General features: G+C 43.8%; 1 protein-coding gene across 1 annotated transcript in view; it reads left to right on the top strand.

Moving 5' to 3' along the window:
• Positions 1–17251, top strand: part of LOC126540691 (uncharacterized) — a 56774-nt gene extending 39523 nt beyond the window's left edge. The window contains exons 7-9 of the mRNA XM_050187534.3: positions 2759–2850; positions 10713–10852; positions 14549–17251. Of these exons, the coding sequence (XP_050043491.1) occupies positions 2759–2850; positions 10713–10852; positions 14549–15870 (1554 nt within the window). The 3' untranslated portion in view covers positions 15871–17251. The remainder of the gene's footprint in view (positions 1–2758; positions 2851–10712; positions 10853–14548) is intronic.
• Positions 17252–18094: the final 843 nt, after the last annotated feature.

Genomic DNA, 18094 nt, shown 5'->3' with positions numbered 1-18094 from the left:
GAACCTTATTATAGCAAAGTCCCATCCCACACGAGAATACCTTCATTATAGTAACCGATATACACTATAAGCACACATTCATTACACGCAGATATCAGCGACCTTTTAGATTTACTTGGTTTTACCAAATAATTCTATATCTGTGTTCATTATAGAGTAGAATCCTATTGATATGTTTTCCAAGGTGCTGCAAAAAAAAAAAAAAAGACATAATAGCTGGGAAAATGTAACAGTGAGAAAGGATGAAAATCACCACAGCAACTTCAGAAACAGCTCTGAATGGCTGCCAGCACAGTTATTACATGTCTCGGCAGCTCATGCTCAGACCGGGGATGGCATGCACATGTGTGTATAATTAAGAGACGTATGATATTCTGTGGCAGTGGCCTCTTGCCACTCTTGATATGCTTCACCGCATAACACAGCTTCATTGTGGCAAAGCTGATTGAAGAGACTGCAATTATGCCACTCAATGTCCTTGCAGGCCCCGTAGTGAATGTAACCCTGCACTTTGTGGATTAGGCCCAGTAAGTGTGGTTCCTGGTAGGTTTTAAGTGGTGTAAACATTTCAGGTGCTTTTCCAACTGCTCTGTGCTTTTTTTTTTTTTTCCCCAGAGCAAGTTATAGCTCAGGCCAACCTCTCTGCCTTTCTGTAAATAAATTATTCTCTCTCTCTTTCTCTCTGTGCTCATTTTCTCCCTATGCTTATGCAGTGCCTGTCTTGTTTAGCTTAGGTCGCTTATTGCAAACTTCGCTAGCTTGTTGTAACGTACCACACGCTTGTTGTACCACAGGCTTGCTGCAAAGTACCGGTTGCTTGTTGCATCACGTGAGAGCAAGTTTCCTTCTACACCGCTAAATTTATGTGAATTCTGTGTTCAAACACAACATAAGATGCAGAAGCATTACAAAATGATGACATATCAAATGACACCATAACACAAAAGGAGTCGTGGGTTTTTTTAGGTCAGGACCTTGGAGAAGCCATGTAGCAACCAGGAAAATGCAACAGCAGGGAGAAATGTATCAACAGGGTTTCACTGTGTTGAGGTTCAGCTATGCTTTAATATCCCAAGCTATCGCCTACCCCATTTTGTTGCAAAAAAAAAAAAAAGAAATAGCAGTTTTGCCCAAGAAGCAAAGCATTGATTACGACAGCAAATTATTGGGCAGCTATACGAAGTAAGGATAGTAGTTTTATCAGCTGTATAAACTTGTAAACATTCTTCTACTAACTAAATTAACGAGCGTGATGACATGCGCACACAGGCAAACATAAATATGTCGCAGTCAATGACTGCAGACACTCGCTGCCAAAATGCTGGCGTGAGGAACAGCGGCAGCAATAGCGGGTGGTGTGACCTTCGTGCTGCCTCTCGCTTCAACGTGAACTAAGCGGCGAGAACACAGCACACACGAAGCTATCAGCGCTTGGCACACCTCGTCTGTGCACCCATTGCAGGTCGCTTTCAAGATAGGGCCCGCACAGCCGTGCTCAGCTGCACCATATAATTGCTGTTGCAATAACAATATAAATTTCTCTGCCCACATTGAGATATCACCTACCTTTACAAAAGCACAGCCGACCACAGACTCCTGCAGCTTATCCATGCACATCAGAGATAGCTTGCAGCTGCTGGTTTGTTGGTTGGTTTGCTGTTGGTTTTCATGAAGTGCAGGTTTCCTGGCAACATTTCCTGAGCATTTCTTGTCAATACACATGGTACAGTTTTCAAGCTTTTGCACCAAAACACTGACTGCCCTTTTATACACCTGCTAGAGAGAAGGGTGCATACAGCATACTGGTCTAGTGACTAGACACTTGCCATTTTAATATATGACAGTGCAGGGAGCTCGTTCAGGAAGTTGAAAGCTGGGCTACTGCTCCACTTGTCTTTTAACTTTTGTCTTATTTTCCATTGTTTTAAATATTTACTTTCGGTAAACATTACCTTGCAATTTCAAGCATGTAAACACACAGCACAGCTCAATATTTAGGTTCCATTACAAATTGAAGCCTATGTGAATGCTTGAATGCACTGAGCTGTTCCCATTAAGAGGGGACGAGCCGTTACATCGAAATAAGCTACAGAAACTACAAGGTTGTAGGCTTTTGAAACTTTAGCAAGACGAGCTGACCAGTGGATATGACATTAGGATATTTGAGTGGTTTTCTATTGAATGATCTTGTGGTATACATTGAAAAAGTGAGAATGATGGCGACACTAATACAGTAAAACCTCATTATAGCGAAGTTGAAAGGGAAGCCATAATTAATCTGTTATATCCATTACTTCGTTATATCCATTATTTCTTTATATCCTGTTTTATTATAACAAGGTTTGACTGTACTACTACTACTACTACTACTACTACTACTACTACTACTACTACTACTACTACTACTACTACTACTACAAGAAGGCTACTACTTTGTTAGCCTTGTTACAAAAACACTTTTGTGTAGTAATCAGAAGGCTAAGAATTGTAGTGAGTCTGATAGAGAGAGAGACAAGAGCATTTGTATTAAATAACAATAAAAGCCAACCCTTAGAAGACTGCCAGTATGGTACTTAGATTAGCTACATTGTTTTGCTCCTCGGCCAGTAATAGATTAAGTGCTTTCTATATGCTATTTGCTAAGTAGCAACAAGCCTTAATTTGCCTGTGTGTCTGTTTATATGCATGAGCTTTTCTCTGCTGCATATTATTAAGTTGCCATATTCTGTTGTTTTTTTTCCCCCATTTCTTATGGCAGCTGCTTGTCCCAAGTGATGACGAAGATGCCGATGACCTGGAGGTGGCATTTTTGAAGTCTCTGAGCACCAAGCAAAAGAAAAAACTCCTGCTGTAAGGCACTTTGTGATTCATACTTTGTGATATACCATTCTGGATTTTATTGCAGTTTCTCTTAGTCAATATTCAAGTGTTTGAACAAAACTCGTGTGACACTTGGATATCATGGCACCATAGAAACCTTCCTACACTCCCCAGTTTATGTTCAAAAACTGTATTCCGTGTAAACCAGAATATATGCCTAGATTATTCCCTGAAAGAAAACCAGCTGAAGTCGCACGTCATTTCATATAGTGGCCTTAAGGGGGGACACAAGTTGTTGAGATAACTTTCTTATTTCTTGATCAAATCTGCTAAAACTGCATATGCTCATTCAGTGTTTTGTGTTTATTTTAAATATCTAATTATATTTCGCATATACATAGTAGTTGCTGAGATCATTAATAATTACCTTCTGTTGTTTGCTCAAACAATTTAAATTTACCTGCTAAAGGGAAAGTTGCACACAACATATGGTTGGACACTAGGGTGCATAAGGATAGGAACGCTGGAAACAGATTCTAAATTGAACAATTATTTGTAATTTTACAGCCCACTGAAGTTCTGTGGTCACAGTATCAATAATTAGAGCAAATGTAAACGTAAATAAAAAAATTTTGAAGCTGATAATTTTTAAAATCTGCTCTCAGCATTGGATTCTCAATACATTCAGCTTTGTGCTGCAAAAGAAATAATAGTTCTAGCTGTCCTAGATCCAAAGATATTGATACAGCAAACAAGCAAAGTGACAAAAAACCATGTTTTAAGAAAAATGAGAAAGAAGAAAAACTTTGCTCAGTGCAATGCCAAGCCATTGCTCAGTGCTATACCGGAAAAGCTATTTGCATATTTGCATTCAGAATTGATTAGTAAGCCCCATAGTAATCTGCCTCCAGCACTTCAAGCTTAATGCATTTAGCTTCATATATATAAAAAAAAAAGATACAGCTATATTAATGTTGCCACAAACAGGCAGGCTGAGCGAAAAGATTATGTTAAGAAAAACAGACAGCTTGATTTATTCAGGAATATTATGAAGTATTTACATGTTACCAGTTGTAACAGGCTAGTATGCCCCTAGCACGTGCCCCAGCACGCGTGCCCTAGTGTGAAATGTTTGTTATCGAAAAAACAAAAAAAAAGTGTCGTCTGCCGATTACTGGTCCTCTGGATATTGCGCGCAGCGAGATTGTTCATGAGGAATGGGTTGCATGTTTGGTCGACGCGGCACCACCGCAGATTGCACACGAGATGAATATATATAATTGGCAAAAAAAGAATTCATATAATGCCGTTTGCGAATTAATGGCGCTCCACATTTCGTGCAAGCGAGAGAGTTCACGAAGAACGGGGTGCACGTTTGGCCGCCGCTCATGCGCGGCGAACTCCGCGCCGACGCGGCATCGCCGCAGATTGCACACGAGATGACTATCTCTATGGGGAGACCACAGTCACGTTCACTTCACCTTTGCCCGCTGCCACACCGCAACTTGCATTTTACACGGGACGGCAGAGCATTTATAGAATTGCAGCTTACGATTACGATATGAGCCAGCCGCGGCTGCATCAGTGTGAGCAAGAAAATCCGATTTTTGCGTGGTAGCTGGCGTTGAAACAAAGTCTTGCCATTTTTCTTGTGCCTTCTTCACCTTCCCCAAATCATCTGGCTGCATTAGTAGTGCTGGAAGGCCACATGAGCACTGGCCGCTGCCAAAAGCACTTTCATCTGCTAAGCCTATTCCGCAGTCACGGGGGGAGACTCCGGCGGTGCTCGGCACGGGTAGCGAACCATTGCCGGCATCGTCCAAAGCTACTGCGCACTTTCAAAGAGGAGTTTAAAACTCCTCTTTTCTTTTTCTGTTCACCGAACTTATAGCTTTAGAAAACTTAATTCAACATTGTTTCATGCCGAGTTTCGCACGCCCGAGCAGACGACGGCGAAAATCCGCCAATGGCATGGCGTTATTACTGTCACATGCCTCAGTCGACGAATGGAATTGTGCATTGGAACTACTTTCTCGCAGGCTTTTTCTTCATAGCCATTCAGCGCACAGAGTAGCGGTGGCGCGAAAACTAAACGAGAAGAGTTGCTCTTTCCAACAAGACCAAGATGGCTGCACTCAGGAACTTAGAACGGCAACTGCGCGTCACGGAAAAAGATCATTTTTTTTTCGCATTCGCCAATAAAAATACAGCTCACCGACGCAATATAAAACGCCATTATGTTCAAAATATTGGTCCAAGATGCGTGAAAACTTCTGAGATAATGCACCAGACACTGTAGAATCCAAAAATAATGTTTTCAAAAAGTTCTTTTTCCTTGATTTTTTGGTCTGATTTGTGTCCCCCCTGAAGCACATTGTAAGTCTTCATCTGGCAACTAGTGGTGTGCACATTCGTGGACGCTGGAAACTTCTGCATCAGAACTCCGGCAATGGAGCCAGCAGTCGAAGAAGTGGAGGAAAAAGTGACTCGTGAGCGAGAGCGGTGGTTCGAGGTATGGCTGAGTGTTCTTGGGCGCAGCCGGCCAGGACCGGGGCCTGCTGACGTGGACTGAGGGACCGCGCCATTCCCACAACGTATAGCCACAGCCATATCCACATCCGATCGCGTTGTAACCACCGTTTGTCGCAGTGTCGTGTTCTGTTGCCATTTCTGTGTTGTTATATGGCCAGTGTGGACTTTGTATTTCGAGGTGTTTCATTCAAGAGGAGTAGCTGAATACATTAACAATTTTCAGCGGCCTTCAGAGTGAAAGTTCTGGAGTTACCTGAAGCCCACGGCAACATGAATCCTCAGTGCTAATTTGGCATTTTGGAAAAGTGCTAGATCATCAATGCCCTTGACAGAACTGATGATGTTGTTCTGTGGGAAGCAGAGAGCAAGAAGCAGCCATCATCCAATGAAAGAAAATAGTTCCGATGAATGAGACTTGTGCTGTTTATATGTAAATAAAAATAAATATTTTGGTACTTTTCATTTAAGAATTTTTTCCCTTATTTTCCCCTTCATGGTCAAAAGGCTGGCCTGTATTTCAGGCCGATCTATATTCCAATTTATATGGTACATTTGAGTCTGAATGCATATTTAAACGAACATTAGAGTTAGACATTGAATCAATCTGTGCAGTCCGTAAGGGAACTGGTTTTCAATGGCATAGAGGGACTTTGAACAGGTGCAGCAAACATTTGTTGAAGGAGCCCTTCCTGTGACTTTTGACTGCCTATAGGTTAACACATGCAGCTGGCCAAAATATAAAAAAAAATAAAGAAATTCAAACGGGCCTCCCCACGTCAACATAATTGCCCTCTTCTCCGAACCGACGCCACCTCGTTCTCCACTAGTTGACAGAAAAGGATATAAGTAGAAACCAAACGTCAAAACAATGTCTCGCTTTTACCCAAGCTGACACAAAAGGATAGAAGCAGAAACCAAACTTCAAGACGGTGCCCCGCTTTTAACCGAGCTGACAAAAAAAGGATAGAAGCAGAAGCCAAAGGTCAAGCCGACGTCGCCCCTTTTACTGGAGCTGACAACAAGGATGGGCAAAAGGGAAAGACGGGCTCCGGAGGCAGACGGCGACGACGACAGGACCGCCTGTGGTTACTTAAGGCCATGCTGGCCCACATGTTAATAAGACCGCTCGAGACTCTGATGACATCCATGTACCAATGAAGTGAATACAATCTTTTCTACTCTTTTTCATCCTCACTATGCCCGCCTTCGTCGTCGTTTCCTTATTCCTGCGGTGAAAGCCCAGCTCACCCTGTCGAGATTATATCAACTGGTAGGTACCAATGGGATACCAATGGGATACCTATGGGATGCTCCACCCTTCGTCCTGGCTTCAGCAGAATGGTGAGCGCTTCACTTTCTTTGAGAATTTGCCAAGTTTTAGCTTGTGTGCTTTCTAAAACTGCAAATTAGTTTCTGTGCATGCAGGATCCTATTGAAAGCTTCCACACGTCACAGCAGAGTAAGAAAGTCCTCGTTCAAGATTGACCATGGATTTAAGCAAATAGAGAAAGCCAGAGTTGTTATTAATTTGTGAAGAGCTGGGAATTGAGGTTGGAAAAAGTCGGAGAAAGCCACAGCTTATTGAGGCAATTGAGAAATGTGGGGTTCTTGAGGACCAAATTTCAGAAGCATGGGAAGAGATAGACAAGCTGAGAAAGCTGAACAAAAAGCTGCAGAAGAAACGCAAAGAGCTGGGAAAGCTGAACAGAGCTGCAGAGGAAAGGCAGAAAGCTGAACAAAACGCTGCAGAGGAAAAGCAAAGAGCTGAGAAAAAGGAAGCTGCAGAAATAAAGGAATGAGAAGGAGAGAGCTCGTGAACTAAAGCTAAGAAAACGAATTACAGCGGGATCTGGCCATGCAATCGGCAAATAACATCTCAATAAATGAAAGACGTTCAGGTGAAGCAGGAGTAAAAATAAGGGATCTCATGCCATCGTACAAGGTAAACGATGACATGGGATTGTTTCTCGTTACTTTTGAACGAACCTGCAAGAAAAACGGATTGGCGCTAGAGAGTTGGTCACGACAGATTCTGACCATTCTTCTTGGCGAAGCAACCGAAATAATTGCAAGGATAACGAGAGACGACGCAGATGAGTATCAGGAAGTCAAAGCTGCGTTGCTAAGGAAGTATCAGCTCTCAGCGGAGGCTGCTAGAACACGGGGCGAATCTTTTCAAGATTTCACTTGCAAGCTGAAAGCCAATTTAATTGAGTGGTTAAAAGGGGAAGACACGTTCAGTTGTCACGATAAGGTCGTTTAGTTAATCTGCTTAGAGCATTTCTATGGGTCCTTGAGCGAAGAGATCCACCTCTGGATTCAAGATAGGTCGGGCAAAAAGGGCTGGGAACGTGCTGCAGTGCTAGCAGATGACTTCGCAGCACGTTGCGAATGCGAGAAAACGCGTATCAAGCCATTCACTAAATTCAGTAAAGAGGAAAACAGGCACCCCATTCACCACGAAAAGACTGGAGGAGGGACAAAAGACATGCAGCTCTATAATTATAATAGTAAAAGACCAAATAAAAACATAAAAAGCGTTTGAGGCTAGAAAACCGATAGTCTTTTTCTGTTGCCAGGAGCCTGGACACCTTGTGATTGGCTGTAGGAAGCCTAGAACTGCTTTTTCTTTCGTGAAAGATGACGATGACAACTTGGGGCTCTTGGAACCCTACCTTCGCGACCTAGTAGTGAATGGAATGCCGTGTAAAGTACTGAGGGACTCAGCTGCAACGAATAGACATTGTCCACCCGGTGTTTGTGAAACCTAAGGATTTCACCGGGGAATATGAATGGATCCAGCAGCTAGTTGTGAAGAATAGTGTTTGCCTGCCCATAGCCAGCGTAAAGATAAAAAGGGACTATTGCTGACTGAAGCAGCAGTATCGCCAAATCTGTTGAAGCACTATCCCTACTTATTTTCAGATCACTCAGAAATGATGTTGAAGAAATAGGGGCTGAGTTTCGGCAACCCTATGGTCCAAGCTCTCATGCATTCCAATGCTTGAGAGATCGCGGCAGAAATAACTGCAACAAAGCCAAAAATATTCCTCATGACATAGATGCTCAAGAAGCACAGTCCAAAGCTAGTGAAATCAGTGAAAAAGGCACTAGCGAGGAGGCATCCGGGTCAGTAAGAATACTGCAGCAAGGGCTAGCAGAGGAATTAGAGACTAATTTGGCACTCACACATTCAGGAAGCTCTTCAGACTTACTGAAGGTGGTTGAAGGAATCATGACAGAAGAAGAGAGCAATTATGTCGCGAAAGTAGAAACGGGGACTATCCCGGAGGACGTTCCTTGGGGAGACGAGACCAGTTTAAACTGTCCCAAAAGTTTCAAGGGTGCGCTGAAAAACTGTCTCATACCTCCGCACTTGGGCAACATTCCAGAATTGTCAGAAGGAGAGCAGAATGCCAGGGCGGTCCAGCAGAGCAGGAACCCAATGCTCAGGAACCCCAGAGGTGCATTAGGCGATCGCCTGGCATGGCAAAAATTGGTTAAACAGCGCAAGAGCAAGCAAACCGAGTAGTCGGCTCAGCAAAGAATAGAGAAAGTCGCCACACCCGAGCCTGTAAGACAAGCGAACAGGCTATCACACAGAACTTCAAAAGGCTCGTTGTGGCGAGTGAGAATACGAAGGTGTCATGTAACAACAAATCGGAACACATCTCTGCGAGTAGGGGTGCGGCTGAAAGGTTCAACCGGGTGGAGGTATATGTGTGCAAACAGGACCAGTCAGACTGTCACAGCAGTAGAATGCACCTCAAGAGTGAGGGAAAAAGGAGGTTGGCAATTCCTCCTGCGTTTACGGCTTCATTTTCGGGGACGTAAAAGCAAGCCACAGGCACACAGAGTGGCAGACGACGACAGAGGGTGGCATATGCCTGGCACCCTTCCATGCCTTCGGCGAGGCCCGAAATCTTTCAGAGAACGATCCAATCGAGTGCGCATTAAGCGTTGATAATTGTCAAATAAGGCGCATCCGTGCGTTGCTTGTTTGTTGTAAAGGTCCCCTTTTGTTCTTTGCTTTTCTTCGAGGACATTTTGTTTGTCCATTTTAAATTGATGATTAACACTGTTGCTGGGTTTCAATGCATTCTCAATCTCTCAACAAACGTGGCTTTCTTGGAAAAAGTAAATACAAAAACGTTAGGCATTAGGCTGGTTGAAGTGCGCACTGAGATCTGGTTTTCTCCTTTGTTAGTTTTCAGGAATCTCAAACGAGGGCTGTAGGTACGATTCTGATAGGGTTATGTGAAGAATGTGTGAACTTGGCAGTTCTCATAGTTGGGTGCTCGCTATTTGTTGTGCCTTGGGCTGGTCGTGGTTTATTTCCAGACGGTTTCATCAGGCGGGCCTTGTAACGATCAGCGGAACGAAGCAAGAAGCACGGGGTCTACTCGTCTCTTCGAGGTGCTCAGATACTGCAGCCCCTTCGAGACCCCCTGTGGCGGCGGACGGACTGCTATGATTGACCTGTCAAGTGTGAGAAGCATTCAAACGAGCCTCCCTACGTCAACATAATTGCCGTCTTCTCCAAATCGATGCCACCTCGTTCTCCACGAGCTCACAAAAAAGGATAGAAGCAGAAAGCAAACGTCAAGACGACGTCTTGCTTTTGCCCAAGCTGACACAGAAGGATAGAAGCGGAAACCAAACGTCAAGACGTCTCGCTTTTACCCAAGCTGATCAAAGGATAGAAGCAGAAACCAAATGTTTTTACCCGAGCTGACACCAAGGATGGGCAAAAGGGAAAGACAGGCTCTGGAGGAAGACGGCAATGATGACAGGACCGCCGGTGGTTATTTAAGGCTGTGCTGGCCCATTTGTTAATAAGGCTGCTCGAAACTCAGATGAGTCACATCCATGCACCAGTAAAGTGAATACAACCTTTCTACTCTTCATCGTGACTATGCCCAGCTTCATCGTCATTTCCTGATTCCTGCAGTGAAGGCCCACCTCACCCGGTCGAGATTATATCAATACCAACTGGGCTTTGGCATCAGTAATTGCCACTGAAGAGTGTCTACGGGCATGTCAGCTGACTTCCTTCACATGTAGTCGGCAAGAAGATCAATTGGACCTGAGGCAATGTACCTGACATCTGCATATGCCTACAGCACCATTTTCATATGTGTAAGCTGCCACCATTAGTTTTCATCAACGTGCCAAACGTGGAACCCACGTGGACCACCCAAGTGTCAACATATGTTTTTTTTTTTTTTTTTGCAAGGGCCTGTTTTATTTCTTCTTGCCTCATGGGATGTAACGAAACACTCGACTGTTCACATCTTAAACAACACATCCTTTTTCTTTTTACTGGCCTTGTCTGAGCAGCAATCTCATTTATCAAACAGGAAACTAAACAAGATGGCCAAGAAACAGGACCCGAGGGCTGAGAAGAAGAAACGGAGCAAGGACAAGAAGAAGTCCAAGAAGAGGAAGCACAAGCACAGTGGAAAAAAGGGAAGTTCCAGTAGTGAGAGCTCCGACTCTGGTGAGTAGATTGTGTTTTTTTCTTTCTCTTCCTTTAGAAGAGCAGAGGCAACAACACACTGAAATCTATGCCATAAGCATGAGAGGAGGACTTTAGCTGAGGTGGATGTGCGATACTGCCAATCAGCAGTCCATTCTTTTAAACAATTGGTACCTCGAAACTGTGCACACCACCCAAAAATATGTTTGGCATGTCAAGGCCTTCCTGGAAATTTTGTGGAAGTGTTCTGGCTGTCAAACATTGTGGATCTTGTCCCTCGTACAAGGTAACCCCAGCTTTGATTTTCACAGTTGTTTTGACATCGCTTTGTATGTGTGCATTTGCATCAATATTTGAGAGCAAATTTCGGGACCCATCTGGGTTGCTGTTGTATTGTGCTGCTAGGCACGAGGTCAGTTATTATTGCTAGATTGCTTGATCAGTTCTCAATCTCCTCCTTGGAGCATTGCCGGACCAATTCCACTTTGCATACTGCCACATGGCAGGCAACAAACTAAGGTCATGTGAGGCATGGCTTTTAATGTCCACACTGACTGGCAGGTAAAACACCACCGTGCTAACCACCACATGGCTGGCAATGTAGAGTGGTTGCATGCATTGGTCACAGCCAAGTGCTGAAATTTTGGTGTACAATAAGCAATCTTGTGGCTTCAAATCCAAAATCCTGTTATAGTAACCATCACAAAGGAAGTTGCAGCTGGGGCTGTAAGGGACGTCAAACGCCAGCATTTGAGTTTGAGCTTGTGGGGGTATTTCCCATGTCATGTAAGCTTGTGTGTTCTTCTTTTTCCTCCCTACTTGTAATTGGCCATGCTATATTTAGTACTAACACTTAGTTTTACAGGCACACAAGGCAGTGTGCTAGGTCTGTATGTACAACAGCATGCATGAAGTCTTATGTATATGAAAGCCATTGCGGTCAAGCTACTGTTACCAAGGAAACTAGGTGCAAAGAATGAGTTATTAGGCCTGGGTCATGATGCTTAGAATAGGTACCAAGTCAGTTCATCCGGCGCCTACATTAAAATTTTTTTATATATGTGAAACCTGTACCACAGTTTTAATTGTACAATTAGTTGATGCCTTCAAGCTATGTTAAGTCATTTATCCTCAGGATACCAAGATTTTGCGTATCTGGTTGATGATTTTTTTTGCCTGGCATAGTGTGGCACTTGTGCTTTCACGATGTCAACTGCTTCGTGCCCTCTTTATGACCAGATCTACTGCTGTCTCCTAATGAGTTTCAAGTTTTCCTCAAGTGAAGATGTACAGACAACCACGCTTGTGATGGCCACTGTGACCTTTCGAACTGCAGGAGTTCGGCGCTATTGGGATATTTCTGTATTTCACATAGCTACAAGGTGCCTCATGACAGAGGTGGACATCTGAAACTCCGGAGTTTAACCTAACCATCAATGAATTTTTTCCTGGCTTTGCCTTGTGCTATGGTTAAGCAAAACGGTCATGTTGCACTAACAGCACACTGATGTGTGTTCATCATGGGTTGCAGAATATTGAGCCATATTTAGTGCCCATGTTTTAAAACTAACAAAGGAATGGTCACACACATCGAAAAGCCTACATGCTTTCAGTGTCATTTTAAGCGGCAGTAGCCATTGAGAACTGGACTGGCTCTTCAGTGGAATATTGCAGTGAAGGGGGCGGGGGGCAATCCTAGTAGTATGCTGTGCTTGTGCTAAAGCTACTCTCAGAGTGGAATATAAAAGGTTTCATTTTGTGCGAAATTGACCCATGTTATATATAATGTTTTGTGAAGGTTAGTTAAGTCAATTTTGGTTAGTGCTTTTGGTAACGAATAAAGGCCATGCAGCATGGTCAGTGCAGTCATGATTCCCACTTACGCTGGCCTCCAATCGTGTACCATGTTCTTGTAATATAATTTCTTATCATTCAGCTTTTGGATACACTTTGTTGCGGTAGCAGCTGCTAAAACTTTTTTTCAAGCTTTGCAGGCAGCAGTATATAACCCTATATAAAAACAGACAGACTTCTGAGCAGGCTTTGGGATACAGAGTGTCTTGAGATTTTCACTGCCCCGCTGACTGTCTCTCTCAAGCACTGTAACCACATTGGGCTTGCTGCATTGGTCACATCACTTTTTCTTGGAGATAGGCTGCATAAACACTACATCATTAGTTGTAAGAAACTCCATGGGAGTTGGCAAGTGAGACCATTGGGATCAGTCATGCTGACTTTGCGGATCAAAAACAAAAGTAGAGAGTGCCATCTTAATGTAGGTTTTCGACACCCTTCCACACCTCCACATGGACTTGCATGCAAGGGCTGTATATGCTGTAGCAGTTTGTCGACTTGAATTTCACAGGTTTGGAAGAAAAGGACAGTAGCTAGAAGAGGAATGAGGGTATTGAAGAGAGACGTATTTCATCACTCCATTTTGGTTAGGTGCCAGCACCACTCCGGCCACTCATTCACTATCATGTTTGAGTTGCTTTGCACTCCATGTGCTCCGCTACTTCTCCTATTTAGAATGGCACATGAATAAGTACATGCAAATGAATCATTTCTGTAGTCACTTGCATAGATCTCGCCCAAGAATATCATTTACATATAATATGCACCACGTAACTACAAACATAGCATGCACACAATCCACCAGTAAAAGCTGTGGCATGTCTAGCCCATGGCACTCAATCCTAAGTGTTTTTGCATCTACACGTAGTGGTGTGGTGGCAAGAACTGCCAGTGTCGTGGGACAGGTGACAGTGTGCTCACACACCATGAGTATGCTGAAATTGGTAGCTTGGATGTGAAAAAATCTTGAACAGTGTGAGAGCACCAAGGCATGATCAGAGTAATTGAGAACAGCACATTATAGAATGTAGATACTGCATTTTAACATCATGGAAGTGTTAACCACCCTGAAGCTTGGCTGTTGTTGCAAGGAGGGCACAAAGTGTTTTTTTTTTGCATATTGTAGAACATAGCCCGTCAGGAACAGATGATGTCAAAATGCAGGTTAGCACAAACTGAATCATGCAACATTTCAAATATAATGAGAGCAGAGATCGGTAGTTGAGCTACTGCAGTAGTATTGATCCTTTAGCATTTCAATAATTCTCGCTGCTGTTCCCTTGCAACGCAGTTCACTTGATATTGTCCTGTTGTAAATTGAAGCAAAATGTTAAGGTATGGCTGCATTTGTCAACAGGCAATGCACATTCTCAAGGGGCAAAAACAATTCCCTTATGCGCTGCTGATATCATTGTATAGCAAAGTTCTGAAGAACTTTATGATTTGCGCTGTTTAAGACTGCAAAATCAGTTGTAATTCTGTGCATTTGTTGTGCTTTTACATTCAATATCAGCATTAGCTTGACATTACGTGTGATTTACAGTTGTGCACATTTCAAAGCGCTCATTCCTAGGAGTTAACTTATCAGAGAAGGGCAGTTTTGGGTATCTTTCTTGGTTGCATGTTTTTCGTACAGTTCACTGTCTGTGCCATTTGTGTGATAGATATGCTGTACCATGTAAATGTTTGGTTCACTTGAAGTTTTCATTGTGCATGCCTTTATCCTTATTGTTTTCTCTATATGTGATTTTTTTCTGCGTTGTGGCATATGCCTTACTTTTCATAGCGTACACTTTTTGTTCTTTTCAAAAAGAAAGAATAACTAAGCTGAAAGAGCAAAATTACATTGGTTTCATCCATCAGATGTGGCTAAGCGAAGAAAAGATCGCAAACGGAAGAAGCATGGTGGAAGCAGCAAGAAAAAGACATCCAAAAAGGGCTCCAGCCATGAGAGCAGTGGATCGAGCAGCAGCTCCGATGAGTCAAGCACTTCAAGTGACTCCAGCAGTCACTCATCCTCTTCGGACGGCAGCGACGACCAGCGCTCACGCAAACGCCGGGCTTCCGAGGAACCCAGCACAGCCACAACCGACATCTCATCCTCCAAAAAGGCCAAGCACAGCCGCAAGAAGAAGGAGTCCAAGCGACACCGACATGGCAAGAAAGCCTCTGGGTCGAGCGACAGCGAGGACAGTTCCACGGGGGACAAGCACCACAAGAAGAGGAAGAAGCACAAGTCCAAGGACAAGAAGCAGCACAAGGGAAAGGCTCCAAGCAAAGAGAAGATAACTAAGAGTGCCACCAGCAGCCTTGTGGAGGAGCTGAAGGAATTGCTCCCCAAGACTGGTGGCCCAGGATCACTGTTTGATGAAGGCAAAGGACAGAAGCCTGCAGGGCTGCTTTTCAGTGACCCCATGAAAGACCTGCTGCCGAAGCCGGCTTCATCTTTCTTGAATGATGCCTTGGAGGAAGCCATTTCCAAGAAAGACCGGTCTTCCTCACACCACTTAGCTGACTCATTTGGGGACATGTCATCAAAGAATGGCCCATCACTGTTTAGTGAATCACTGAGCGACTTTTCAAAGTCAAGAGACACCTCTGCACTGTTTGAGGAGTCTTTGAATGACCTACCAAGGCTTGTGGCTGAGCCTCCAAAGGACGTGCCTATGTCCAAGCCAATGTTCAAGGACACTTTCAAAGAGCTCGTCCCTAAGCCCAGTGGTGGAGCCACCTCCGGCGTCTCAATATTTAGCGGAGACCTCGAAGAGCTGCTGCCCAAAGTGCATGACTCCTCTGACGAAGAGTTGCGAAAGCCATCATCACCTTCCAGGGCAGTCATCAAAAAGGAACTAGGCAAGCCACAGAAGGTGATTGATTTTGATTTCAACTTGGAGGGACTCGACGAAGAGCACGGCTTTGGTGGCAGCACCAAGAGCGGCCCCAAAGCGACTTCTGGAAGTAGTAGTCAGCTGATCCACTTTGACATTGACTTCGAGAACCTTGATGCAAGCAGTAGTGGACCCAGCGCTGCCAAGGAGAAGTACTCACCATCATCTCCAACCTCAGCTGTGAAGAAGGATGTCGGCTCAGACCCTGAGCCCGACAAGCTGGGCTCCCTGCTGAGGAATCCATCTCCACCGCCACCTCGCAGGAACAGCAGCTCCAAGTCAAGCCCGGACCAGTAGATGTGCATGTGTTTCTTTTTATGAAAAGGGAAACCAGTGCTGTACAGACACATAAGTTTTTTATTGCAGTGCAGCCTGGAGATTACTGTCGTCTTATTTTACCATCCTCTCCCGTGCCCTGGTAATTGCATTGTTGCATACGTAATGTATTGCATGCCAGCACTTTATGCATCTGTGTACGTTTAAGGATGAGATACAGGGGTGAGGTGATGCAGTCTGTTCATTTTTATTGTATCACACGAAGCACTTTGTGAACAGGTGGAACCAAAGGTAAATGGAACATGCTTCTGAGTTCCAAGTGCGCAAGTTTGCACCATTGCAGAGTTACAATGCTTAGCAGTGCCGAAGCATGAGCATTTTATGCCTGTTAATGTTTGGTAGGCAAGCATTAGTGCAGTTATCACGGTGCCTTGTTCCATTTAATTGGGGTTCCACTTTTACATGCCATCTTCACGGCAGTGTGCAGCCTGTAGTACAATGCTTGTCATCAAATAAGCACGCGTCAATACTGTGTAGGCAAGCATCAGATGTTTCCCGACACTTTCCGCTTGTCTACATTAGCGAGTGCAGACATGCATTTGTGTAGTGGAACGTAGGTGTGCGAGGCTTGTATTGTTGGGTAAAGTTAAGAATGACTGCAGCGCTGTGAAGATTTTCACAATATTTGCTCATCACAAGTACTTAGCAGGAACATTTTCTTTGTCTTGAGGTAATCACTCTTCAAGTTCAAGCTATTGTTAAAGCATTCAAAACATAATGTAAAAAGCAGTGGTACAGAATTTGTGTGAACATCTTCACTGTAGCTATTCCCACCACACTACGAAACCAAAAGTTTCAATTTTAACTTGTATAGTGCAAGTCCCTGCACCTTAATTTAGTTAGCACATTGCCTTTCAGTTTGAAAATGTGCATGCATTTTGTACAGTGAACCCAACATAAACATTGCTTCTGCACCCTGTTCTGTCGTCTTTATATAATGCAGTAGTGCATTTGATTATTTTAAATCCTGAAATGTATTTCAGCCTTCAGACGCTGCATGTTGCCTAAAACATAACTGAAGCTTACCTCTGATAAGTACATGTTGCCTTAATTTCCCTCTTATTGCACACAGCCAGCGTGTGTGTACACTGGCCATTTTCTTTCCTCCTCTCATTGTCTCGATAAATATTCGTCTTTGCTTGCTTTTTCTCATCTACTTTACATGAAATTGATATGTCTTGCCAGATCTCGTGTATGTAGTGACAGCTTATGCTAATGCCCAATCGAAATAGGACAATGTCCCTCTGTGTCTGGTACTCTTTAGAGGAAGCATGTGAAAAAACAACTTTTTGCTGTTGTCTTAAAGAAGTAATAAAGACAGTGGGTGTTCCCCGAAAATACATTAACAGTGTTGTCATCACTCCAGTGTTCTGAAAGAAGTTGCTTACAATTGGCAGCTGTTGATTCACTTGTGTGTAACGTGGTGAGCAAGTGGTAGCAGAAAGCCTTTCGCACCGAAGTTAAACCACTGTTTCATATTTTGTGGTACATGCAGCATTGGCTGCACATGCTTCTTTTGCAATACTGTATATGTTACAGTTTACTAATTGAGCTTCACCGGTACATCTACAAGCCACAAATGATACAGCAGGGTGCCTGTTGGCATCTTCTTTTGGTCACAATTGGTACATGTTCTCTTTTATTGCATGATTATCTGCTCTGTGTTCTGTGCAGTTGCCACCTCTTGATTTTCTTTGACTGGTTCATGATTGGCAGTGCACAGAACAGAGCAGGACAGCACAGTGTTCAGCTGATGAGCAGTGCGTTCAGAGTCAATCTGTTGAAAAACTAGGCACACAATATTCTTCTACTGCTGTAAGCTGCATCAACTGGTGGTGTTGCATCGTTTTTCTACTTCATAATAACTACAATGATGAGGAGACGGGCAAGTGCATGTTTTCAACATGTGATCCAGGTCACAATACAATAGCTTCTTCCATTTTGTGCCAGGATGCACAAGCCAGTATACAAACTGAGGATGATCATAATCCAGAAGAAATATTCCAGCAGGTTCTTTCAGCATGTAGCACCATCTATGCCATCGACGACCTAGATGTTGTGTCACGTTCGCGTTTTGTATCACCCTCACGCTCTCTTTGCGGAAGGCGCACAGGAGCACTTTCGAACGGCATTGAATTTCTCGGTCGCGACTGGTTCGATCACTTCCACAGCTTGCTTTGAGGAG

The sequence above is a fragment of the Dermacentor andersoni genome, chromosome 2, assembly GCF_023375885.2.
Source record: "Dermacentor andersoni chromosome 2, qqDerAnde1_hic_scaffold, whole genome shotgun sequence".
NCBI classification, from domain to species: Eukaryota; Metazoa; Arthropoda; class Arachnida; order Ixodida; family Ixodidae; genus Dermacentor; species Dermacentor andersoni.
This window is presented reverse-complemented; position numbering and strand designations above follow the sequence as displayed.